We start from the raw sequence: 27,655 nt of genomic DNA, 5'->3' as shown, positions 1-27,655 counted from the left end.
GTGAACGCACCACCCGGGCTGTTGTCGGTCAGAGTGGGCGGGGCCTAAAAGCCTTGGTGCTGGAAAAGTCCCGAGTGGAATGAGGAGAGAAGTCAGAACGGGTGTGTCGACGGACGACGGAGGAGATAACTCGCCCACCAGTTGAACCGCAAGCTGTCCGAGCCCATTCCTCGAATCTGTGTCCAAGAGTCTCCGAGACTGAGTGAGAACCATGACGGACACCCTCATACCGAACGGCGTCAAGGACGGCGGGGGAGAACGCAATTTTTTCCGAAAGGTCAGTCACCTCTCCTCTCCGCTTACAAACACCCTGTCAGCGCACATACTCGTCCTTCATTCGATCGGAAACACTCTGCCCACTGTGGGAACCAAGGGGATGGATTGGCTTTGGAAACAAAGTCCACATTGTCACAAGTACTCATTGTGACACAGTCGCTTGCTTTTCGAAGAACGACGCTATCAGCATCGACCGTCAACTTGTTGCTTCGTATGCGAGGTCGTGTTTGAACACCGTGGCGCTCAATGGTGACGAGATACTTTCATAATAAATGCGGACTTGGAAGCAGAGGTACTATCATAGAAAGCTGCTTTTAAACAATCTGAACCCAGTTTAGAAGGCCAGTAGCCGACAGCGTCTATTCGAAGCGGCCGTTCGTCGGCACTGTCACCTTCAGCTGTGCGCGTGCGTCCGTCCGTCCGTCTGTTCCCGATAACAGACCGCTGAGCAAACATCTTGCCATGATCTGCTCCCCACTGTTGTCGAAGGTGTGATAGCTCATTCTCTGTTGTTCTGCCAGGAAAGTAGGTCAGATCCGCCTCTTGCCCTTCCATGTCTGTGTGTCCTTTCTTTAAAATCTGCTCGAAATTAAAAAAACAAACAAACAAAAAACATAAACAAAATAAAAACAACCAAAGGGAATTACATTATTCCTGAACCCTTGGCTGATGACATTTCAAATTGATTGTAATAGGTTCTGAAAGATCCCATTCTTCACCCACTTTGCAAATCATTCCACAGAAGTGCAATAAATGATTAAAAACATCTGTAGGTCGACAGAAAACCACTTTTCCCACCCCCTCCCCCCCTTTTTTTTACGCCCACCTGCAAAGCAGAACATTTGGCTTCCTGCTGAAACTGATGCTTAGTTGTGCCTTCCACATGTCTGGAAGGAGACAAACACGTCTGCTCAGAAGCAGTCTTTGAGAGAGGAACAGAAACCTTGCTAGGTGTTGTGACTAACCCAAGGAGTGGTAGCCGTGCTCTTTGTGGTATCTCCATAGGCATGGGTATCACACATTTCTTGAACTCTGTTTTTTTCAGCACAGGGTTTCTGGGTTTTCTCTACTAAAGGGGTGCAATGAGTGCTGCGACGGTCTTCTGTCGCAACACTCCAGTTTCTGACAGAATGCACAAAATATTGGGTGGAGGGGACACAAATCAACTATTCAGCAGGGTACAATTTGATTTACCCAAACTGAAACTGGTTGCAGCCGTTAGTTTTTTTTGTTTTATTTGTTTGCTTAGCTTTGAAAAAGCAGCCGTTAACCTTGCGCAACGCACTATTTACACACAAGACAACCCATGTTGTGGACACGATGTGATTCAAAGCCACTAGTCATGAGCCATTTAATAGCTGGATAGCAAAAGCACCTCAAGCTGTTCATGTCTACGGTCAGTGCAGATACAGAAGTGACTCGATGGCCTGAAAGTCCCAAATAGAATGTGCACATCTCATAATGGTCTTACACAAATGGCAAGTTGCTAACAGATAAATAAAGTTATTTGGATTGAATTGAATTGAATTGGATCTAAGGCAACAGTGCTCACCTCCTGTGTCTCTGTGCTGTCCTGGTTACACTTGAGTGCAGTCACTCTGCTGTCCCATATTCTCCCCGGCGGGAGCGGGAGCCAAGTCCTCGTTTAAATCGGGTGGTCTCGACCGCTTTTAGCGCATGTTGGACAATTACTCATGCAATCTTAGTAGATCACCCTCAACACCAGTGTAGCACTCCTTATTTCGGATCTTAGGAAATCAGCTCCTTAATGTTCAAAATCATTGCATTTTGCATTTGGGATTATGAAGTTGATATCGAAGGAAACTCCTCTAGTTTACATTTTCTTCAACAATTCGAACGTGCATTCAGGTATGTCAATGTTATTTTAGATTAGCAAGGCGTTCGTCCTGCCTCCATTAGTGATGAAGTGCTGCCGCGACGTTAATTGGCTGTCATTACCTCATAATTGGTCGTCATTAAGACTCGTGAAATCGAGAAGGGCAGGGGAAAGTTCTCAAACCAGTTTTTTTAATGACTTGCGGTTCCTGCCACTGTTGAACGTGTAAAAGCTGAGAGTTTGTGCAGCAGGTGTTGGCCTTGAGAAAAAGTCTTTGGCGATGTTTGGGCGATTATCCAATGTGTGTTTACCGAGTTCCCTGCTCGGCTGTCATCTGTGTCCCGCTCCTCGGCGATTGTGCCAGTGTCCTCAGCTGCAGTGTTGTTATAGACCGGCTTGTTTAGATGGGCTTCTGAGAAAGGTCTTTGGAACTTTGAATCCCCTCAAATCCCTCTCTGAACGCTGTCTGGATTTAGGCTCTGTGCTGCACTTCCTGTGTCTATATAAAGGTCAGCGGGAGCCGGACTGTGGCACTGTCACTCACAAGACATGATGAGAAACTTTTAGAGCCTGTACGCCACACACAACATAAACCATTCTACTGTGTTCAGTGTAGTCAAAATGTTATATATGTAATATTTGCAAATGTTGAACGCTGAAAATTCTTCGGTTTTAATTTCAAAACTGTAGCAATAACGAGTCCTGCATTATCTCGATGTCCTTGGTGAGACATTTGCAGTTTGGAAACTTTGGGTAATGCATTAACCAAGTTCAGCCAAGATTATCGTTCAGTCCAAATTGTGCCCCTCTTGTGTGTTGGGTGAAAATGAGTTTAATGAGTAACGAGGTCTCATGGTGCTCCAGGGAGCTGCTGAGGTTCAGGGCTTCCTTCCCAGCTGTCCACTGTTTCAGCCCCAGCTGGCTGCAGCGCCATGGAAAGATGGCAGGACAAAAAGCCGAATCGGCATGTTTCTCTGCTTTATCCTTTTGGGCCAAGGAGGGCATTGACGTAGCTCCTGGCGTAAGGCCGGGATCCAGCCCGACCACGGACACAAATTGACAACACGTGTCCTGGTTCGTACCCAGACCAGTTTCCTTGACATGCAGACAGACTTTCCTTTGTGTTAGTTATTTACACATTGTGGATACTGCTGAGAAATATTGTTTGTTGAGAAATAATTATTTCTCCCACAGGTTGACACAAGTGTTTGACCCAAATTAATTTGTTGGAGATCTCAAAGGGTATGTGACTGGCATGACTTCAAATATGAATTTGTTTCACCTAATCGCGGAGAGGTGTGAGATTTTGTGTAAATGTTGGCAGTTTTTATTGGACGCTTGTTGTAATTGCCGGGCAAATCACCTATTGTGTGTATCAGTGGCCTGCGTGCTTTTCACGAAAACTCGGTTGTACAATTGAATAATGTTTTTGCTATTTGATGGATATGATAATGGACGTGACCACCTTTGTGCGTGCTCCTAATGATGTAGTTTGTATGTTTGCACAGAAAAGCTGTGCTGAGTAACTCAGTGGACCGCATTGGGTTTTGTCCGGTAATGAGCAAACCAGACACTGTGCCAAATTTTAACGCTTGGTGTGACAGGTTTGTGTATATTCTGGTGTGTTGCAAAACCACTGATGTTGTCAGCCTGTATAGTGAAACAAGATGTAAAGGTTGCTGATAACTGCAGCAATGTCGCTGGACAGGTTTGCGATCATGGCTTTGGAATGCTAACAAGGCTTGACGTTTTATAGCCGGTACAAAAATAAAGACAGTACGTGCTGCTATGGTTACTATCAAAGCACAGGGTACTCCTTTGTTTACTCACGTACACTCATACCGTCCGCGTTTGATGTCATGCTTGACGTGACAACCATAAAGCCCACGCCCTCTGCGATCGCCGGACGAGCGTCCACTCCCTGCCGTCATTCTAAGAATAAGTCCAGCTTACATTCATTTTGGCCACGCCTCCACGAGTCGCGTCACAGCTCTTGCGCCTCGCCGTCAGTGCTTTGACTCATTCAGAGTTACAGAGTTAATCGTTGCACCTTTTCACCCCCTATTTAGATAGGCCTTAAGCCAAACTACAGTAGATAGCGCCGCAATTAAGTGTGACATTATTGTGTTCGTGTGGCAACCGTTTGCTGTCATTGTGAGCCCTCTGAAGTCTCGCATACCTCCGCCTCAATGCTCCTGCTCATGTTTCGGGAGGTTCGGTGTTGCTTCAGCAAGTGACAAGTGTGATACAAGAGGGTAAACGCTCTCTTAGCCGTCGGCTCTTTTCAACAAGAGTATTAATTTAATTAAAGTGAATTAACTTCAGTTTAAATACAAGATCTGAAAAACTAATTGACGTCGTCGGTGCACTTGACTTTGATTTGAGTGGCAATGCTGAATGTGTGAACCACTGCTGTAATTACCAACTACTGCAGTAAGAGTGCGCCTGTCTCTGATAATGTTGACAAGCAAATGTGTTTTTTTCGTGGCTGACGACTTGGACTGAATTCATCCCAGATAAAGACCCTCTTGTCCTAGCGCCGCTGAGCCGGATTTCTGCTCTGATGTCCTTATCATGAATGTCCTTGATGTCGGATGAAAGAAGGGGTCAGGTGACTCTTTGTGCATGGGAGGAGACTTGAGGTTGTTTTTCACGTTGAATCGTGGAATTGGATGGAGCTTTAACTGCTTCACAGCACATTTTAAATAGCTAAAAGTTGCTAGAAATCAGCTAATTTCCATATAAAAGCACAATTTATGAGGGTGTAGAATTAAAGAGAGAAATATGCATGGTCTAAATATGTTTAGAAATACATTTTTCCTTGTTGATTATCTTAATTCGTATCATAATTTGATCAAGCAAAGGATGTTTTGATTTAAAAACTGCAAGCAAAAGTTGAACACTGGGACGGCTTTGTGCATCTAAGGTTCAGTACCTGCTACATTCAGATCTGCTGAGGATGTGCAGGATTCCAGCTTGTTGTGGTGCACGTGTAAGCCATAAGTACAATGTCTCGCCTTGAAAAGATGCCACATATGACCACCACTTTGTTGAAGCAGCCAGCTGTGCTCTCACCACACTTGGTGTCAGCGCTAGCGCTCCACTACAGTTTTTGTTTTCCTGTCGAGTTCGCTTCGACCGTACTTTGGCTGAGTCAGAATGAATGTGTGAGGCCACTTAGTGTGTGTCCACTTGAAGTCATGGTCTGTTGACTCGGTGATGATGGAGGGACGCTTGTAATAAGGACAACGGGACAAATTCCACCCCTCCGACAGCAGGTCTGAGCCAAAAGTAAAACTGTAAAACAAGGTGCAGCTGATACCACATCTGTCATACTGTATATGACGCACTGCAATCTCAAACAGTGCTCAAGTCCATCACATTGCAACAGCTTGGAGCTTTAGAGGTCCTGCGACGTGGAAAATTCATTGCATGTTTGACAACAACATGTTTCCATATGAGAAAAGTCCAGCGCTTTTTAAAACGTGTGTGATAAAACATAAAGTTTTGGGAAATCAACCTATGGTGATGTCACAGCGGGAGTGACCACGCGCCTCATTGATACCTGTCCAAGGTTAAGAGACTGCCTCACAGCCTGCCTGCTTGATATTTGCCCCTTCCAAACATTATGTCCTGCAAAACATCAGCATCAGCAAGAAACACGCAGTATTGTAGGGATGCAACAATACCACTCAGTATCGGCACTGATACCGATACTGAGTACTTAAACCAGTAAAGTACTTCGATTTTTTTTCCATGGATGTTCTGTTATTTGAACAGCATTCCAAAGTTTCACTGCTGTACAAAAACACAAATTTAATAACATTGTCATATTCATATATGCTGTATATATACTGCAACTAGCACGTATTTTGCGAGTAGAGTACTCAACCCTAGTATCAGTACCGATACCCGGTACCGGTATCGGTGCATTCCTAGTTTTTTTGTGTGTTTGTGTGCGCAAGGCAACGCCACGACGCTGCAAACCTCCATTATGTGGAAAAGTCTCCCGTACTGACATCTTTGCTCTTCCATCTTCCTCTTTTGAAAGGGTTGTAACCCGTTTGCCCAGACTGGACGCAGCAAACTGCAAAACACCAGGGCCGGTCTCAACCAGCAGATCATCAAACAGATGAGGATGAGGGCCGGAGCTGAGAACCTGCTCAAGTAAGTGCAAATCCATCGCTAATGACTCATTACAAATGCATGCAAAGCACTTGTATGCATCCTATACGGGAGATTTAAAAAAAAAAAAAAAAAGTTTCATTCTGGTACTGCGACAATTCTCTGTCTCTGTCAAGCATTCATGGAGAGTTCATTCATCTCCTTCATATTGCCCGGCACTTGCTAATCACGGTAGTACATCTGAACTTTAGTAAACCCCAAACGCCCTGTCATCGCTCTGTCACAGTGTGCGATGATGATGATGATGATGATGAGTTAGCAGTGAGCCGACGCAGCAGATTCAGAGGATATTGGATAACAATGCTACAGGAACGCATTCCGCCCTGAAAATCACGAGTCTCTGTCGTGTGCAATGTGATGAATGAACAGAGCGGTGTTTTGATTTTTAGGTTCAACTTCGGTGATGTTTGTTCTTTTGTCTGTCATGCATTGGCTGACTCATTACAGGTCTGACTGCCTGTTGAGTTGTTTGTCATAGCTTCGATAAAATAATGCTGAACCGATGCTGGTAAGATTGCGCTGCTCCACGGGGACCCAGTGTTCTTCGTGTCAGTCAAGGTGTGTTTATGGCCCTGCAGTCGCAGCAGCGCATTGCATGAAATTAAAGAGTGTGGCACCTGTTCGTGTCAGTGACCTGGGATCACTTGGTTCTGTTCTCGAGACACCAGTAGTGAGTCGGCACCTTTATTCCTCCCCCCCCCCCCCCACTGAGTTTCCTCAATCAACTCTCTTTCTTTCTTGTGTTGACTTTGATGTGGCCAGTGAACATTTTTCTGCAAGGGCTGTGTGTGTGTGTACGTGTGTGTGTGTCCATGTCTAAGGTCTGTCTGTCTGAGCCTCTCAGAAGCCTCCACATTCCTTGAGTACTTCATAGTCCCTCAGCCGAGGTTATGGGCAAAAAAAGTAGAGTTGTGTGTGTGTGTGTGTGTGTGTGTGTGTGTGTGTGTGTGTGTGTGTGTGTGTGTGTGTGTGTGTGTGTGTGTGTGTGTGTGTGTGTGTGTGTGTGTGTGTGTGTGTGTGTGTGTGTGTGTGTGAGAGAGAGACACAGATAAAAGCTACGTGTTCTTTTTTACTTTCACAGCTTGACTTATGATTTTTGTATCTGCATAAGTTTTACATATGGCCCATGAATACATTAATAAAAGTGTTTACTCACGGTACAATAAAAGTAATTTGTTTTAGGGAAGTCCACCTGACAGTGGACTGAAAATCAGACGCGCTGTCAGGCGGACTTCCTTGAATACCTGGGTTCCTTAAATTTTTACCTACTGGATCCTGAACAACCCTTAATTTATCAATCCCACTTTTGCAGGACTGTGACGACATTAAATTTAAAACACGCGGGGTTTAAACATTAAAAGTTATATGTCGTTGTGTTTTCATTCTGAGTTTCACTTGCTGCCGCACTGCAGCCAATGCGTGTTCCTTGTTTTGTCATTTCTTCTGTTCTGCATTCTTCTCTCTACCTTCTGTAGGGGGAGTCGGTCTGGTCTGACCTGTTCTCCTCTCCTCTCCTCTCATTCTCTTGTCTATTCTCCTGAGTCAGATCCCATTTGCCACTGTCGACATCGGTGCAACTTTCTTCTTGTAGGAAGAAGAAGATTTTAGAAACTTTATTTAGCTGATTTCAAAGTGTGTTAAGGTTGTCCAAATGAGAAGAAGAAGGAGAAGCCTTCGTCATCTGGGTGTTGTGGGTGTGTCTCCTATCATCAGTCACCAGTGACAGACAATGTGTTAACGCGACGCTGTGTTGTCTTATCTCTGTCTGAGTGTGGCCGCAGCCATTTCAGCAGAAATTCTGCTTCGCAAGTGTTTGTGTTTTCTCTTCCACACAAGCATATCTCTCACACAGACACACACACACACCCCCCCGCCGCAGCTATTATTGCCGTCTTATCTCTGGTGTTCACGAATCAGTGCTTTCAACGCCCCCAAACAAGCACACGCGCTGTGTAACAAACAAGGCGGCGGGTTTAACCACATTTGACGAATGATGCGAAATTTGCGACATGTTTTAAACTTGGACCAAGTCCACTCTCACTTTTCACGCGTTGTGCGATTGTTCATATCTTATCATCCCATGACGTCGCGCTGTTGCTGGGCTGAGGAACTGCACGGTAACTACAGCTGTGATTCATGTCTGTCGGTCAGCTGCTCTGCGCTCAAGAGCAGTCGGAGTGCAGAGCACTGACGCAGGTTTGTGGTGGGCAGTCTCTCAGCCAGGCACGCTTGCTCGCTTTGCTAATCATCAGCGGGGGGGGCCTTGACTGCATCTGCGTTCATTATAACGGCTCTACAATTTTTTTGTCAAGTTGATTTGAATGATTTCAATGGTTCAGCGGTCCGCGTTCTCTCATATTCCAATCTCTTCTTCTTTCTTCTCTCTCTCCTGTGTGCAGGGCCACGTCAAACAACAAGGTTAAAGACATGGTGCTCTTGGAGTTGAGCTACGTTAATTCCAACCTTCAGCTGCTGATGGGACAGCTGGAAGGACTCAACAGCTCGGTGGACGTCTACCAGAACACCCAGTGAGTGCACATGCTACTGCTCCACCTATTTAGCCAGCTGATCGTCCTGTTGCCGCACAGCTCGTCCAATATGGTGTCTGCCTACATGTGCCGAGCGTGTCTGTGACTTGTATTTATTAGGCTGTCAAACATGCAGACCGCGCCTTAGTGAATGGGATAGAGGAACATTCCCCTTGGAATAGAATAGAGGAAAATAGTTAATAGAATAGTTTTCTCCATGGAAATGAGTTGGTACATATCCAGTGGTCTAAACACTTCATTCAGCAAGTCACAGATTTGCACTTTGTTTTTCCTTCCCTCTGTTTTGCTTTTCCCTTCACACTTGCCAATACACAAGAGACTGGAGGTGTTGCTTGACGGCCTTAGCTGCCAACTGGGTTTGTCCCTTGATGGAAACAGTCATAGACAGAAACTGATGAAAGGTGAAGCAAGTGATGTTTACACTTCATAGTCACTTAATGCTTTTATTGAATTTACACACTCACACCCACACACCCACATACATACATATATACATACATATATATATATATACATATATATATATATATGTATATATATATACATATATATATATAAAAATGTGGTTAGAAACACGTTTGCATGGTTGGATTTTTCTTTTAAATATATTTTTATATATTTTTTTAATATATTTATATACGTGTGTGTGTGTGTGTGTGTGTGTGTGTGTGTGTGTGTGTGTGTGTGTGTGTGTGTGTGTGTGTGTGTGTGTAAAATAAATAAATAAATGAATGTATAAAACCGCTAGTCCTCTAAAACTTTGGTCATTCAGATGTTCGTGCCAGATCTGAATAATACAATCATGGTTGTTGTCAAACTGGGTCTGCTGGTGACAATTGATCTAGAAAAACAAGGAAAGGATGAGCCAAAGCAGTCTGCAAGATAAGCATCTGGTCTCTTCCCAGCGTGACGGCTGGGTGTGTGCAGATGTGCGACAGACAGTGAGACCTGTTGTTTTCCCTGTCAGGAGACGCTTTACAGGGTGCAGACAACCAAGCCGCATGTGTGTCAAGTCGCGTCCAGTTTTCGTTTCGGTCACGTGTTAGCCGAGGCTTAATGAGACACAAAGGACTCGACGACGGGAATGTGGAACTCTACAGTCCCGCGCAAGTGCCGGTGTGTCAATGAATAAGTGGCTGCTGTCGATGAACACAAACCTTTCGCGACACATTTCCCCAACGCCATCGAGCTGTTGCCCGACAATCCAGTCATATTTGAAATGAATGAAACATTTCACACCAAGGCACGTCTAGTTTAATGAAAACAAACATTGAAGGGTGGTTCGCTCATAATTTGGAGATGTGAGAGAGATGATGACATGACTGAAGACTGGCCTGTGCCTGACGTATATCGCTAATGATGGCGAGAGAAAAATCCAAGCATGCAGACATGTGTTTCTAACCACGAGAGCTTTCAAGTGCCATGGACCACTTGCCCATGCGCACGCACACACACACACGCACACAAACACACACACCTACCAAGAATAATACTGCCAGAAGTCTAAAGTCTCACAAGTGTAAAATGTCATTTTTAATATAATTTTTAGTACACATTTTTAAAGGGGAACTCTTTTGTGAATTTAAAACGATCATGCAAAAGCCTCAACATGAAAGCACACACACACACACACACACACACACACACACACACACACACACACACACACGCTCGCTCACAGGCTTTAGTGGAGGATGCCATGTTGCCCTTAGCAACAGACCACAACAGAGCAATCGAGTAATGAAAAGGTGCAGAGATTGGAGTGGGTTCAGTGGTACATTGTGTTGTATGTTGGTAACTGCAGTGACCAGTTCTAAGGGTAATCTGTCGAGGGTTCTTCTATCATTGTTATTATGATCATTATTATTATAAAACCCACCAGAAACATTTCATTGAAGGCATCATTTGTGAATGTTTCAAGTGAGAGGCTTTGACGTGTTTCAAAATGAGAAAAAAAAATATACCGTTGTAGGCCTAATAGGAATAGTGTGTATTTTATCTGGACTCTACTGTGCCATTTTGGCTCCGCACAGGTATCGACATCCTTTAAAAGTAGGACAGCAGGCTCTCAGTGTTGTCTGCGGGCCCAAGTGTCTCTCTGTCGCATGGGATCAGACCGACTCAAGTGTGGGAACGTTCAGCCTTTGTGTCAGCGTCTTAGAAAAACACCTGCTCCTTCACGCTGCACCCACAGACAATGGCACCGTTGTGGAAGTACCATCACCCGTCTATCATTGTTTGTGAAGGGAAACTGAAAAGCACGTGTGCAAGCAAGGCCGCGCTCTCACCGTCGGATGTAACAAAGGGGCCTTAGTCTCAGGTGGACAGGCGAGATGCACACTGGATATGTTGAGAAATTTGTATTTGCCGTCATTTTTGTGAGCGGGTTTCTCAGCAGGATGACGGCACCCACCCGGCCACAATGGAGAGGAGCCTCCTCCTCTCCCAGCCTGAAACAAAACCCCCTCCTCGCCTTTCCTGCCTTTTTCCCACCGCCCCACCTTCCTCTGAATAGCACGTTTCTCAGCTTATTTCCGAGTCTGTCCGGTTTCAGCTGGCTGTGGCTTCAGGTAGTGGTTAGCATATGCAGCTCACGTGCCGTGCATGACGTCATGACCTCCTCCAGTCAGCACTGTAGCACAGGCTAACAGATCACTGCGATTCCACTTTTTATTAGTCGGAAATGTTTTGCTTCATGTTCTGCTGATAGGAAACCTCTGTGGTTGTCTTCATTCCATGGGATTTCCATGGTATCAGGATAACAGGCCAAACACACTTTTCCCAGAAGTCTGAGTCAGCTGAGCTGAAGTGAACAAATTAAACAGAGGGGGGGGGGGGAAGCCAAACGCAGATAAAGCTGTTGGCGCTACGTTCCTCCTCAAAGACCTATTTGGCAGAGGACGTGTTGATGGGAAAGTGTCAATAGATACTCATCCATTCGGTGAGTTGACTGGCACTCTTGTTGAACTCGGCTAGCGTCAACTGAACTGTTCTGCTATGATATATTATTAATTGTGCTCCAGGTTGCGAGAAGTTTTGCGCGGCTGTGTTCTTCAGAATGGTGCCAGGCACGTCTGGCTGCCACCGGTCTGAGTTTACACATGGGAACTAATGGTGGGAGGGTGTTTGGACGCCAGTCTGACAGTGCTGCTGCATTTTGGACTGGAGTATAATCAGTGTGCGGAATACAGGAGGGTCTGGTGGACCCCCCAGACCCCCCCCCCCCCGCGATTTACCCATGAGACCCCCTGAAAGCCTCAAAGCAAATGTTTTCAAGTGGAGCTCGTGTGCGTGTGTACATGTTGTGTAGATGATCATTTGCATGCTGTGTTTACAACATCTCTTCCGTCACAATAGAAAGGTTGAGTCCTCATGATGGGCCTCTGTTCATTTGTGCAACTTGAGCCGGTTGTCCATGTGTGTGAATAGGTAGCAAGTTTCCTAGAGGCTGTTAACATACCACAGTGAACAGATAGAGGAAGCCCCTCCCCCCTCCCCCCACCCCATCCCTCCTTCCACGGCAGAGTGATGTCATCTCAAGTACTGGCGTTCGGACGGCGCTACAGCCTCTGCCTCTCGCCGTCCCTGATGAATGAGGTTCCTGCACTCGCAGAACCAGTTCGCAGGAATGCTGCCTGCCTTATCACCAAGTGATGAATGTCTGGGGCATTTTTTTTCTCCTTCAAAACCTTTTAATGGAACGTGTGTTTTCAGTTTTGATCCCAAGAAAACCCAGAAGCAGTCAAGCCCCTTTTCAAAGTGGGTCATTTATCTAGTAACACCTCATTCTTGTGCATTCGGTCGGCAATTCTTTTGTTTGTGCACTTCATGTAATCAGCCGCGGAGGTCTTTCAGGTTTTTTATTTCCTCAATGATAACGAGCCATTTGGTAATGTCCCTGAAAATTCTCAAACAATCAGTCGGCTTTTGTTTGTACGGCGCTAAATCACATCCAAAGTCATCTCAAAGCGCTTTGTGCAATCAGGAGAAAACCAACTGACCAATCTGTTTGCTGTTTGGCGGGTGAAAACTACACGAGTTCAACAGTCTTGGAGAGAACGCAGAGGAAATAATTATAATGACCACAGCCAGGTCATAGCAAAGACTATAAATATGCTCCCCCTTGCCTCCCTGCTTGCCACTCAGTATTCAGGGTTGGACTTGGGGGGTTAGTTCACCCCTTGATTGCCGGGCATTGCTGTCGCCCACCGCTCCTTTAGGGCATGGGTCAAATGCAGAGGACAAATTTTATGTCCTTCAGGATGCTACAATCACTGGGGCTTGAACAGCACAGAGTGAGGGCTTCTTCTTCACATTGATTAACTAACAGTGAGTCTTGAGGGGTTGGAGGCCCATTTCACCTCTAAATCCTAACTCCTGCAGCGTGTTCTTACAGCACCATCTGCCTAATCCCAAACTCAAGACCTTGCGTATGAGACTAAGCAAGGGTTGAAATGGAGGAAAACCTCAACTTTCTCAAGTGCCTTAACTGATATGATCAACCAGTTCCCGGCAATGCAGAGTTTGAGGGGAAATGACTTCATGACTTAATTTACTAACATTAACCTGACTCTACTATTATTGGGATGTCTGTGACATGGTTTTCTGCATACTCTTCACCCACAGCTGTGTCTCTTATTTAAGTCAAATCACGCGATTGATGTCCAAAACATTCAGCTTTCATGCATATTAAACTGATAAAATGACCACTTTCTACTTGTTATATATAAGTATACTAGTATATAGTATATAAGTATATATTGTCTATTAAGTATTTTTGTTTTGGCTTACAGAGAGACGGACAACATCCCTCTGATTGCTTTGGGTCTGAAAGAGACAAAGGAAGTTGATTTCTCCACTCCATTCAAGGTACAAACTAACAACAGTCTTCATTCACCACTAGCGGTGTGTTTAACTTGTTGTTTACTGAAATTCAGAATGTTCAAAAATACATATGGCAGAAATCTACAAAGATCAATTTGATGTTTTTTTTTCTTTTCTAATTTTTATTATTATTTGCAATAAGTATTTGATTTGATTTTCAGCAGGAGTCTAGCTGCTAACAAATTAAAGTCCCTTAAAATATTTGTTTTCTTCTCGTTGTCTGTACCCAATAAAAATCTTTTGTTTTGCGAAGTAGGTCAGCAGTCTCGAATGATCCAGTAGCTGTGTGCCAACAGGACACAGAGCCTCATAAAAAGTCCCAATAATACATTTACAGTGTGCCACCTCCTGCTCTGATTGTCTGGCAGGCATCGTAAATGTTCCCATGCTTTGCTCACAGACTGTAGTCACACCTCAGTTGTAATTATTGCTCTTCTGGTCGGTTGGCACAGACAACATAATTATAACTCCAACCTGCCTACACGGCTCTCATGTGCGTCGCTGTTGTGCACTGTTCCTCGAGACCTTGGAGTCACGTGTGTCGGCTGTTCTGAAAACATCTTTGCCAAACTCTCAAACTCTCAAACTCTCAAACTCTGCTTCCTTGTTGCAAGGACTTCATTCTGGAACACTACAGTGAAGATGGCAACAGCTATGAGGATGAGATCGCTGATCTGATGGACCTGAGACAGGTTAGGTGTTCTCTCAGTCTGAGCTAGTGGAACACTGAGACTGAGTTGAGGGGGTCCCCCCCCCCCCCCTCCCAAGTCTCGTCACTACAACCACTAATTTTACAGACTGTTTCACTCGTCTTTTTTTTCTTCCTGGTTGTAGGCTTGCAGAACCCCGAGTAGAAGTGAGGAGGGGGTGGAGCTTCTGGCAAAGTATTTCAGCCACCTGCCTTTAATGGAGAGTCGATTCTTCACCCAGGCCCACCACAGTGGCATCTTCTTCACCTGGTGTGTATTGTTCACAAAAACCACAGCAAAAAATGATAACGATAATAAAAAGTGATAATAAGTAATAACCGTAATGGCGGCGCTTACTCCGGAGAAATAGGCATTGAAATGAACCGTTTGCCTGCCAGATTATATAAATATGACTCAATATTCCTCACTTGCCACAAGACTAAAAGGTAGGCAGCGAGGTTTAAAGGAGTAAAACACTCGAGCAGAGGAGACAAAGCAGATTATAAAGAAAGCCGTGCTGCTCTTTAATCCACATCTCTGAGCCCCTGCGTCAGGGTTCCAAAGGCTTTGAGCTTAAACAACAGAGCCTGCCTTGCCGCAAGTGGCACTGTCACTCCCTTGATAGCCACAGTATGCAGATTAGTTGGTCACCGTTTGTGAAGTTTTTACAAGCGAGGAACATTGTAGACGCCTGCTTGTCATTTACAGGTTGTGACACAACAAGACTTTGGTGTCATGGCTGCTAGGAGACGGAGTTACCAGGGAACTTTGGAATGAGACCCTCTGAATAGAACGCATTTATTAACCCCACATTGAAAAGATTTGCATAATTACAGCAACAAAAAGTCGTGCAAAGAGAAGGCAAAAATACATCAATTAAAAAGGAAGAAGGAAAAACAAGATACTTACATGAAAAAACAAGATTTTCACATTTGTTTACTACAGTAACATCCTGACCACAGTGTCAGTTTTCACAAACACCCCTTTTCTGCCAAGTAGTGCCAGTTCAAAGTAGGTTCAGTTTAGCCCTACCCACCTTTTAGAGCCAAAAGTAATGATGAGGAAAGATAACTGAATTTCATTGTATTGTTTAGCAATGGTATTGGCAAAGGGACAAGAATAAATCATTATTTAATACCAACTAGTTATAGATGGTATTAGAGACTTTATTATCATAATTGCAAACAGTATAGCAAACTTATTTTTTTTTTTTTAAAGCAATGAGATCAAAATGGTACAAATAAATTATTATTATTATTATTATTATTATTATTATTATTATTATTATTATTATTACTAACACACCCTCCTCTCCCCAGGTATGACTCTTTCACAGGGGTGCCGGTGTGCCAGCAGAACTTGTCCCTGGAGAAAGCCAGCGTTCTCTTTAACATGGCGGCCCTCTACTCTCAAATTGGCACCCGCAGTGACCGACAAACCATAGTTGGCCTGGAGAAGGCCATCTCCTCATTCCAAACAGCTGCAGGTAGAGTACAACTGCTGTAATCAATTTATCGATCAATTTAAGAAAACGTCTTTCAAATTCATTTTTTTTTTTACTCTTGAGACGTCAAAGCAGGAACCTCATTTTTCTTCCTGAGCAAGGACTGCTCATTACAAGCACCTTTGACCAGTGATCAGAATGGAGATGAAAATAAAATAAAAGTATTTAGAATAAGCGTTGATTTCATTTTTTCTAAGTATTGCCCTCATAGTGGCCAAGGGTATTACGTGTTAAAACAGAAGTTGTTTTCTCCTTTTGCAATGGTTTTTTTTTTTTTTCAGATGACTTTAAAATACAAACGGGTGGATGCTCTTAACTATCTTAGTGAATTGCTTGCCAGCCTCCACCCACTGGCTTGTGCTCCAGGATGTTGGAACAACTCAGTACATTTTTCTCTGGCTTCTTGTCTTGTGGCCGAGCTCCAGAGAAACACATGAACTGGTTTCTCGGGCCCTCTGAGGTTTCAGGAAGCTCCGACCACTCTTGACTGAATTATGACTTGGCAGTGCGGAGGGTAACGCAGCATAATTACAGCTCTAAAGAGGCAATGGCTTTAGTCATAGTGCTTTGATGGTTGCAATTTAGACTTGTACTTTGCAAAATGATCATGTCTATTTTGAAGAGGATTGTCATTTGTAAAATGGGCTCATGATAAACAGGTAATGTGGAGGAATGCTTGTTGTGAAAGGGGCTGATTGGGTGTTCTGGAGGAGTTCAGCAGGTTGGAGGAGCTGGCTGAACGACGGCAGAACCTTCAGACCAAGCCTTCCAAGGCACCGCTCTGTTATTATGTCGTCTACAACTCCCTGCTGCTAGTTTTTTAATCTGTCCAATACGAGGGGGGTTGATCACACTTGGAATGCAGATGGCCCGTGTGGTTGTGCTGAACGTGGAAAACTAATTTGAGAGGGGTTGGTGTCTTAGCTTGTTGTTTGAAAAGACGTGCGTCAGTGATTGCACTGGTTTCCCTGCTCACTGGATGGCGTTGCAACTGCAAGGAGCCAACAGTACAACAGGAAGCAGCTGAAGCTCTGCATTACAGCCTCCTCAAAAGACACTTTTGCTTAGTATGGCTCTGTTGGGGAAGCAAAATATTTATCCAACACAAAAACGGTGTCAAAAAAATATTGCTGAGACAACTCCAAAAGTTGTACCAGTAGAAAATAGCAAATGTTTAGAATGTCTTCAATGGCAAATCTGAATTTGGTTAAGATCGTAACCCTCACTTGTATGCTTTTATGAGTTTTTTTTTTTTCTGTCATCTATTTTTACTGTGAATTCCTTTCAAATTTTACCAGCTAGATATGCACTTTGGCCTTATTTTGTCTAGTTATCTTTATTTTAGTTGGAGGTTGCTGTTATTGCATCGTAGGCATTGCACTGGCCAAGATAAAACAATATACAAATTAATAACAGATATGAACAGGTAAAGTTTTGGACTTAAGGTGCAGTACGGCACAGCACTTGTCTAGTTTACTGACACAGCAGTGCAGTTCCACGGTACGACTAGAGATGTGTTTTCTTGAAAGACTGTGCTTTTTCAAAGTGTGCTGACCTCGCTTTCGCCCTCAGGAACCTTGAACCACCTGAAGGAGACGTTCACCCACACTCCCAGCTACGACATGAGTCCAGCCATGCTCAGTATGCTGATTCGCATGATGCTCGCTCAAGCTCAAGAGTGCCTGTTTGAGAAGATTGCTCTGCCAGGCATTCAAAACCAGTTCCAACCCCTGATGAAAATGGCCCAGGAGGCGGCCAAGGTGAATAAATGGCGCTGAAGACCCACCGTGGTCACGACTTACTAACCTCCTCTTAGCTTTTTGTAGACGTCAAAAAAAAAAATCACACCACCACAATTCAATCCCTTGCTTTGCTGAGTGCTTAAAATGTCCCTTTAGCAATTGTATCCTCATGCTTTCTTGCCAGGTCTCAGACATCTACAACCTGGTCTACCAGTCCATGAGCCAGGCACCAATCAAAGACCACGTCCCGTTCTTCTGGTCCACCATGTCCCAGGTCAAATCCAACCACTACCTCGCAATGGCACACTTCTTTGTGGCATCGGCCCTCGTGGACCACCAGCGTAAGGCATTAGTGTGAGATGCACATTTAATAGTAGTGCAAGATTCAGCCCAGATCTAACCTTTCAAGTGTGACCGACTAGGCTGAAAATAATCCTTCAAATCTTTCAAACAAAGCTAAGCTAACTTTTTGTCATGGACACATTTTAAGCTTATTCTTTTCAGAATGGCTGAGGTGTGAATCAGCCCTGGATTTAGTGTTACGCTACTTGAGGTTCCTGTGAATAGCATCCGTTTGTCAAACTGCTGTGCGGGCCTCTGGGCTGGTCACTTCAAATGACTGAACTAAACCACAGCCTGCTATTACGTAACACACACACCCACACAGACACACACACACACACACACACACACACACACACACACACACACTTAAATGCCATGCTAAAGAGAGAAACTGTTTCCATGGACTAGGAAAAGGCAAAAGCTTGTGAGAGGAAGAAAAGGGGAAGAATATAATTCCAGTGTATATAGTCAGTACTGCTGTACTCAGGATTACAGTTCTGGCTCATTTAATACTTTGTAAATAATCAATCAAGTGTAAGAGAGACACTGAGTTGGGCGAGGGAGGGAGAGGAGTCTTTGAATGAATAAATCTCCTTTAGTTTTGCAAGTGCACTGATATTCTTTATTCATTGGTCAGACAAGTCGAGGCTTTTCATTATTATTTTTGATAGCTTACAGAAATTCCAACCACTCATCCAGATAACAGCTGTGCCGTTCTCTGAGTAGGAGAGGACTGAAGAGAAGAACAATGCAGAGAGGCAGCTCTCGGTCTGGCCACTCATTAACAGATTCCTGCGTAAATGAAGAGAATGGCGCAATTGAGCACAGGACTGTCCAGAGAGAGAGACTCATCCGAGAAACAGAGCAGCACCAAGACTGCTGCACTCAATGAATGAAGCATTAAAACAGGCAAATAAAATGTGGACATGGTCTCTGTAAGGCAGAATAATTAGAGGTGAGCTGGGAGACGCAGACACCTCAGTGGTGCTCCAGAGGATACATTTTGTTCACCGTACCAGTAGCACAGTAATGCTGTGAGTTGTAAGATGCTGTTGTAAGCTGAGTAGCATGGCCAATAATCACTCCTTGATGCTGTGTTTTGGCACCAACTGTGTACACAGAATGTTTGGAATGCAAGTCATTTTTGTCAGAGCCGTACGTAAGTTAAATGTTTTTCGCTTTGGGTTGTGTGTGTGTATGCGTGTTTGTGTGTGTGTGCGTGTGTGTATCTCTAATAGATGTTACGTAATTGGCAGGCTGTGGTTTAGTTCAGTCATTTGAAGGGGGAGGAGGGGGAGGGCCAATCACTGTGTATAATTACACCCCGCAGTTCACCTCAGATGGCTTGGCGTCCGTTCTGTTGACCGGGTTGCATAATTTAGATCTCATTGTGCTTCTGGGAGTTTAGTTTGTTTTTTTAGTTTTTTTAAAGATACTAAACTATTTGACATTGTAGTTTAGTATCAAACATTTGCAAGCAATTGGAGCTTATATGTTGATGATAAATAAATAAAGTGGTGAACAACATTATTATTATTATTATTTATTATTATTATTATTATTATTATTATTAATAATAATAATAATAATAATAATAATAATAATAATAATAATAATAATAATAATATCAGTAAAGTTCGTTCTATTCTATTCTATTCTATTCTAAGAGGCATCTGCTGTCATACGTTCTAGTCTGCACTCATGCAAGGAAGGCAACCGCTAAGCCAATTTTTTGTTTTTGTTGTTTTGTTCACTATTATTGAATAAAAAAAAGTGAGACAGTCTGCATTCATGCTACTACAGTTGCATCAGTGATGATGTTTTCACTTCTGTTGCAATCTCACAAATGTTGCCTTTATACTGATCGCAAGATAATGACAATAGACTTTGTAATTGCGGATATATATCCTTTTATTCTGTACATGTCATTTTTTGAGAAAAGGCCTCAAAGAGGGGCTATGGGAGGGAAAAGTATGCGAAGGATTTTAGTTGAACATGAATTCTTGTTCTTCAGTGGGTGTCAGTGACGACGAGGACCATCAGGAGAAGACCTTGTCACAGGTGTACGATCGCCTTCCTGAGGGGCGCACGCCTCTGGACATTCTGAAAAAGAAGGAGGAACGTGACCGTATTGGTAAGCCTGAGACCAGAGCTGCTGACAATGTTGACGATGCCCAAATCACCACACCTGGCACCTCCTCATCTCACTCTCGTCCCTTACCTCAGGCAAAGCCCACCTTCGCCGGGCCATCCAGGGCCACGAAGAGGCTCTGAGGATCTACAGCTTGTGTCACCACCTGAACAAAATGGAGGCCCTGCAGGACATTTTGAAAGCCAGCCACAAGCGCTCGTTCGACAAGTACAGTGAAAATGAAACGGAGGATGAGTTCAGCGACTACATAGAGGCTCCAGACATCATCCGTGAGTCTTTTTCTAAAACCTGGGAAAGCCAAGGCCAAACACATGTTGTCCACAGTAGATGAATCACAAGATGTTTGGGACATTTTAGGTTTTGGATGACATTTCACAGTACACCTATAATGCAATATAACCTCTACAGGTGAACTTAATTTGGCCTCTAGACCAGCATTTATCACTGGTGGGTCACGACCCAAAAGTGGGTTGCAGAGCTGTTCTGATTGAGTCGTGGCTTCATGGGCATTTCCCCTTTTTTTCAAAAAAAAAAAAAAAGAAAAAAAAGAAGTGATTTAAAAAAATATATATATATATTCATAGAAAAAATGTTGTGCATTAATTTTGTAGGAAACACAATTCAGTTCAATAGTTTCAATATGCCATGGTTTCCCCCCCTCTTTTTGAAACAGCTAAAACAGAACACAAGGCAGAGATGGAGGTTCCAGCAACTACAAAGGTGAAAGTCACAGACTTCTTCCAACGGCTGGTATGTGGGTTACTAATATTTTTCCACTCACCTCGCGGTTTACATTCTAGCAGTGGTCGTTTTTATTCATCAAGTGACACCAAATGGCTCTGATTCAAATTCAAGATGTTGGAGGTGTTACCAATTTCATCAGCTCCCAAGAGCTTTTTTTTTTTTGTCACTTCTGAATAAAACTGACCACGGGTGGGATTGGGTCTCCGTTGGGTCTCCATTGGGTCTCCAAAGCTTTCTAGACTTTCATCCAAAGCTGAAACAAGAACTAACATTAACACTGGACAAAATGCTGTGGTTGAAGGGGCCACTTATATATTTTCCACAATCTTCTGCTTACCTCTTCCTAAATAGGACCTTAGTTACAAAACCTTAAGGTCATCAAGCACATACACTCAACAAGCAATCAACCTGTTGGGAAGATGCGGTTCTGTGGGTTCTAACGGAATCTCTTTGAATTCCTTCTGCAGTTTCTGTTGTAAAGTTCCACCTGGGTCTTTGTTAAGAGGTCTGGCTCATACTCTTTTGATCTGGTCAGGAAATGAAAGCCTGAACGGGCTCAATCCGCCAAAACATGTGTCACAGGCCTCTGCTCAGTGTTGATGGTGGATTGATGTCAGGAGGGATTTTCCCACCAGATAACTGGAGTATTGACAGGAGAAGGCAACTTCACACCGACGTAATAAAGCAAGGTTATGCTGGTGAACGTTGTTGACTAGTGATAAACTATCCGCTGACGGTTCAAACATATTCTTTGATAAAGTCGTACTCTCTGTTTGTGCTCTTCATACATAGGAGATAGCTTCTTAAAATAAATGTTGTTAAGAGAATCAATTTTGTTTCGTAGAAATTCTGCAGCTCACACTACTGTGTAAGTTTGATTCTCTGTCTCTGCAGCTTAACATTGAGGTAGCTGGGAGTAAAATGTGAAGAATGCCCGGAATGTTTTCTCTTTGAATCATTTTGTTGAAATAAGGGCTGAGATGTCTGTAAAAACAGAAACTGGTGAGCAGCTTTGTGAGGTTGCAAACCAGAAAACTGCTTCAATATTTATTTCACAAGCACAAAGCATCACTATAAAGGAAGTATGTTATACCCACTTGTGTATCTTTCATGTCATTGCAACCTCCAATAAAACTCCCTTGGGTGATTAATTGATGCCAAAACTCTACAGATTAAATAAACAAAACCAAAACCCATTCAGCCCTTGGTTTACGGTCTCCTGAGGGAACCTCCTTTCATCGACATGCGTCCACTTGACAGAAAACATTCTGTGAAGCTTCATACATCACCATGCATTCTTTTGCATGGTGAAGACGTTGGCCAGATGTGTATATAGAACGCAGATGTTCGACAAGGAGAACGCGAGAACACAAGGAGATGCCGTCACGTTGACGGGTGCGTCTCGAGTTGGTGAAACCTCCAGTCACATTGACCTCAGCATCCCCACATTGTCTTCACTCAGGGCCCGTTGTCAGTCTTCTCGGCCAAACAGAGGTGGACACCACCGAGGACAATTCGACTTCGTCCTGAAGACAGAGACCTGGGCTTCACGCTGAAAGGTGACACACCGGTCCAAGTGGTTTCACTGGATCCCCTGAGCCCAGCTGCTGTAAGTTAACCTGCATTCTATACCAGGGGTGGGGAAACTTTCTGACTGGTGGGCCACAGTGGGTTCTAAAATTTGACAGAGGGGTAAGAGCAGATGGTGACCCATCTCAGAAGAGAAAAAAAAATATCATAGGATATGTTGATTTAATGTAAATTGAAAATGAACAAAGGCGTTCCAACAAAATATCTGTCTTTGAAGCCCCACGATATTTATCTCTTTATTGAAAGGACTCTTAAAACACTGATGAAATACAGCAATTTTATTACTTGCTTACATTGAATATCATTTCTTCAAGTTAGGCGGGCTGGATTAAAAAGCTAAATGGGCCACATATGGCCCCCGGGCCGTAGTTTGCCCACGCCTGGTCTATACCTTTGGCTGAACTGCGACAGCTACATTTCTACATTGGCCAACAAATGTCTATGTTTGACAGAAAAAATTTCACTGGCACAATCCTTCTGTTGTCTGATGCCTTATACATTTTTAACTGATGCATCAGAAGTAGTTTGTAGTTTAACAAAGTTGTATAATAGCTTAAAAATAAAACTTTTTACATTCAGCACAGTGGTTACTTCAGAGGCCTTGCTAAGAGTTCACTGTCACACCTGGCCAATGCCAAAGGCGTAGGTTACACAATATTAAGTCCCTGCTAATGGATTAACAAGCAGGCCGTGACTTTGTGCCAAAAGTCTGAAAACGGCTAAAAATGTTGACATGCGTGCACAATGAATATCAAAAGTAACATCAAGTCATGCCGAGCGATCTAAAAAAGGACTTTGACAAAAAAGACTTTGACAGGCACCTCCTCCCACCCCCACAACTACCTCAAATTCTAATTAAATTACGAATCAGACAGTATTTACTCTGTAATCCTTTTCAGTCTGACGGCTCATTAAGTGGTGCTGACAAAGAGCAGACTCTTATATGGCTACGGAGCTTTGCAGAGAAACAGATTAGCATTCTAACTAGGGCAAACTCTCTCCGACTTGTATTGAACAAGACCTGCATGGAACAAGATACTGAACGTTGAGGTTTAACTTTTGTTTTCTGAAGTTGAAGTGCCTCTGGTGGACTCTGCTGATCAAGTGATCAGGCAGATACTTTAGCTGAGGTCTCATTCAACACACGTTTTCAGCGCTGAAACAATGTGATGTAGAACAGGGTTTCCAAACTGGTGGGTTGTGACCCCAAAAGTGGGTCACGGAGCTGTCACGGTTGAGGCTTCGTGGGCAGTTTCCCTCTTTCTTTCTTTTTCCTCAATTCAATCATTTGAATAATCTATTTACTAGACATGATACAAAGTGGGCGAGCGTTTTCATTTTTGTGGAATAAATTTGGGTCTTGACCTCATGATAAGGAAAACAATGTGGGTCCTGAGGCTCCACCAGTTGAGAACCAATGATCTACAACAAACGTACCAGTCAGTATTTATTTTTCTGTAAAATAAAACGCTGTTTGGGACCGCATGTCTGCCTGCGTTCTACGGTGAACTCAGTTGGTCTCTGTTTATTTAAGAAAAGTAGGTTAACCAGACCCTCTTGCTTTTTACACAAACTTTTAGCTGTTTACTTTTACTCTGAGCTGCAGCGTCAGCATGTTTGAGTCCCCCCCGTCTGACTTTTTGCTCCTGCTCCAGGCTGATGGTCTGAAAGAGTGCGACTACATTGTTGCTGTGGGTGACACGGACTGCAAATGGTTGGGCTTGACCGAGGTGATGCGTCTGCTGAAGGACGTCGGCGAGGAAGGGATTGACATCCAGGTGGTCAGCATCATGGAGAACAATCCTTCAATGGTAAGCCTTGACCCTGTTTTTGCCTGAGATTCATCTGTTTTATTCCCTTATTTTCTTTTGTTTAGATGGAAAAACTGTAAATTTTGCCTTCACTAAACATGTAAACATTTAAATTTATTCCAAATGCAGCTTTGCAGTCAGGTGTCACAAATGTTGACATGCTACTTTTTTTTTTTTTTTTTTTTAAATAAGGCTGTTACAGAGTTTTTCATTAAGGTGTTTCGTGTATTTAATTAGCAATATCAAATGTTGCTGAATTGTATTTTAAGTAACTGAGTCACAATTAAAAAATTGCAATGAGCCAGTGTTCGTAGAGTGACACATTCCTTCACTCAGGTCTTATTTTAGCCCAAACCTCACACTGTTTGTTGGATTCATACAAGGGGGGGACAGGAAAGTTGTTCATCGTACCAAGTTTCCACCCAACATTCTTCTCAATCTCTCTCTTCAGCCCACCAAAAGTGCAACCTTCAGCGGGAACCTGCCAAAAACCTACTCCATGATCTGCCTGGCCTACGACAATGATGAAAAGAACCCCAAGTCTCGCAAAGTGGCCAAGAAGGCGTCGTTCCTCAGCTGGGGGCTGAAGAACAAACTGAAAAGTGCCAGCACTCTCAGCCTCCCCACAGCCGACCCCACTGGCACACTCCCATGGAACAAACCCTGCCCCACCTTCCCCAGTTCCAGTTCCTACAATAATGAGAGCGCCCTCTACTGAGCGACTAAGATGCTGGCTGACATTTGCCGTCTGTAAGAAGCGTTGCGGTGCACAGTGCCAGATATGTGCAGTACTGTGTTATACACATACTGGACCTGCAGTGGATATGGTACACTACCAGTGCTCTTTGGTATCCTTCGTTTTTGTTTTTTTTTACAAGAATCCCAAACTGCGGTGTAGCTGTGTGACACTAGTGGAGCTCTCACACACGCGTCTGCTACCTTGGAAAGTGGCCGTGTGTCGTCTGTGCATTTGGTAGTGCACGGGCATCTCTCCCGTGTGTCCACACACAATAAGCAGCCATCCCTTATCAAGTCAGTATGTGTACAGCACAGTACAGCTTCTCTGGGAGGAAAAAAACCCAAGCAAATGAAACATAGCTGTTATCATTCCTGTCTATATTTACATGCAGCATGATGACGTTGCAGTGTTTTCCCAAAGAGAAGCTCTAAACAATTTGAAGGAGGAAAACAAAGTAGTACAAACACACCCAGCGTGGGATACTAATTGACTGCAAGACGGGCGTAATTTTACTGTGGCGTCAGCAGTTCCCCAGTTAGTTTCGCTGGGCACTGATGTCGATGTGCACTGTGCTGTTTTCCACCTTCATCTATCTGAATACACGTCTGCTTAGTAACGTAACATATGAAGGATTCTGTTCTTGCGACAGCGTCAGTGGATGCTGATGATTTCTAAAATGTTTCAGTTTTGATTGAGTCCTAAAACTTGTCGGAAACCATGATAAAGGGAAAAATGCTGTTATTTTTTTCTGGGGGAAGTTTTGATAAATGTTCTACAAGCTGCTAAAAAAAAAAAAAAAATTATCTATACCTTGTTTAATGTGCGATTGTCACTTTTGTGTCAGTAAGATATCCTTTTGTTGTTTCCGCCGAGTGCCATACCTGGGACAGTTTCATCAATGGTAACATTTTACGTTTACTGGACTGGTTATGCTGCAGTCTCGATTGCCTTCAGTGTCCCAGATGCTTGGCCTCTTCTTATCAGTGTGTCCATCTCTGGCACTGAAACCATTTGTAGGAAGCGCATGAACATTCCTTGTTATTAATGTGAACCTTATTGTCAATTTTTAGAAGCTATTTTCTTTTCAGAAGGGAAGGCCCAGGGCAGATCGATTACATTCCTGAAGCAGATATGCTGTACGTAGTCACCAGTATAGAACAAAGCATTACATTTTCCCCCCACCGTCTGTCTTTGTATCTGTCTTAGTCCTTGTTGCATCCCATGTTACTGACACAGTGCAGTGTTGGACTATCTCTTTATCTACAAAGTAGATTCCTATACACATTTGATAATCAAATTATTTATGTAATAAATAAACAGAAATCTATATAAGTACTTACCTGTATAGTTGTAGGTCTCAGAAGTAGTTTGTGAATGGTCAAGTTGTGATTTTTGTTTTTTTGCACGTCGAATTTCTTGGTTTGTCACTTGGATGAATGTATTTCACTAGCCTTGCGTCATCGTTTGTGTATCTTTTATTTTGTCTGCCTGAGAATATTTTAAGAATAACACTGAGATATCACACTTGACAGTTTACCAGATATCGTGTCTTAAGAGCCACTCGTGCTATATTTTGAAAGAGAATGTCACAATATGATTTACACCAATAACGTGCAGTAATTAATATTAATAAGTGCTAACAGAGATATGTACTACACAGATGATGTTGTAGACTTTGAAGACCTATTCATGCATTTGACAGTGCATTGCAGTTTAAAATGCCTTGGTATGGACGCAAATGTTAATAAAAATAACTGTTCTTCTGAAGGTTCCAAGTTACATACACTTTTTTCCTTTGTCTTTTTGTTCCTTTTTTGGATAGCAACTGTTTTGTCATGTATTAACTTTTATCTCAATAAAGGAATGGGGCCAAAATGCAAGTTTCCATTTTTCATTGTCCATGTCGTTTGGTATGTTTAAGGCAGTTAGACGGCAATACAGTTTAAGAAACAATAGGGTTCCACCTGTCAATAGAATTTTACGACAGTTCTCAAAAAGACATAGAGAGCTTCAGTCAACACTCACATGCCACACCCTAAATCTCCATGAATTACAACAAAATGAAAATCATTATCATTATTTCATTGTTACCTGTAAATTTCTCACGTCCTGTGGTGCTTTGACTAATTTTAATTTCCTTGTTCAGTAGAGGATACAAATTGGAACTGAAATTAAATCAACTTTCAGTCTTATTTTTGCTAAATACTTGCTAAAAACAAGATTGATTGGGATGTCCCTGCCAAATAGCATATTCCGGCCCTTGATAATCATCCGTCAAAAGGAAACGTGGATGAGGAATGATCAACGACACATTTGAATAGAGAGAACAGCGAAGGTATCTTTAAGTATTAAATGTGTAATATTTGGAAAGTTCATGAAGAAATGGGTGGATATAAAATGGTTAGATTTCGAATTGCTGTGCTTTTTCGCCCGCCCTACCTCCCCGCAGCTTGCCAGTGAGCAACAGGGGCCTGCGCACCCAAAACCTGCATACCTGGTCTACCTTTTTCGTTGGTTTACCAGGCATACCAGGCTTCCTTAAAAACATGACCGTACTGTGTGGGGAAACCAAGTTACTTGTATTTTTATTGCGAGTATGCACATTTAT

General features: G+C 43.3%; 1 protein-coding gene across 2 annotated transcripts; it reads left to right on the top strand.

Annotated features, from left to right (window-relative positions):
- rhpn2 (rhophilin, Rho GTPase binding protein 2) lies at nucleotides 1-26,922 on the top strand. 2 transcript variants are annotated; one of them, XM_076028422.1, is made up of 15 exons: nucleotides 1-277; nucleotides 6,165-6,280; nucleotides 8,698-8,826; nucleotides 13,641-13,716; nucleotides 14,346-14,423; nucleotides 14,566-14,690; nucleotides 15,740-15,906; nucleotides 17,497-17,684; nucleotides 17,851-18,007; nucleotides 20,026-20,145; nucleotides 20,238-20,432; nucleotides 20,837-20,883; nucleotides 22,370-22,516; nucleotides 24,153-24,308; nucleotides 24,760-26,922. In XM_076028422.1, exons 1-15 carry the CDS (start codon nucleotides 212-214, stop codon nucleotides 25,024-25,026), a joined length of 2,034 nt encoding a protein of 677 aa, XP_075884537.1. In that variant the 5' UTR covers nucleotides 1-211; the 3' UTR covers nucleotides 25,027-26,922. The 2 variants fall into 2 exon arrangements, with proteins under 2 accessions (XP_075884537.1, XP_075884536.1); XM_076028421.1 differs by having other exon boundaries at nucleotides 20,837-20,913.
- Nucleotides 26,923-27,655: the final 733 nt, after the last annotated feature.

The sequence above is a fragment of the Nelusetta ayraudi genome, unplaced genomic scaffold (genome assembly GCF_046127955.1).
Source record: "Nelusetta ayraudi isolate G7.1 ecotype Tasmania unplaced genomic scaffold, CSIRO-AGI_Nayr_v1 ptg000023l, whole genome shotgun sequence".
In the NCBI taxonomy this organism is placed as follows: domain Eukaryota; kingdom Metazoa; phylum Chordata; class Actinopteri; order Tetraodontiformes; family Monacanthidae; genus Nelusetta; species Nelusetta ayraudi.
The sequence above is the reverse complement of the archived record's forward strand: the minus strand, read 5'-3'. Positions and strand labels throughout refer to the sequence as shown.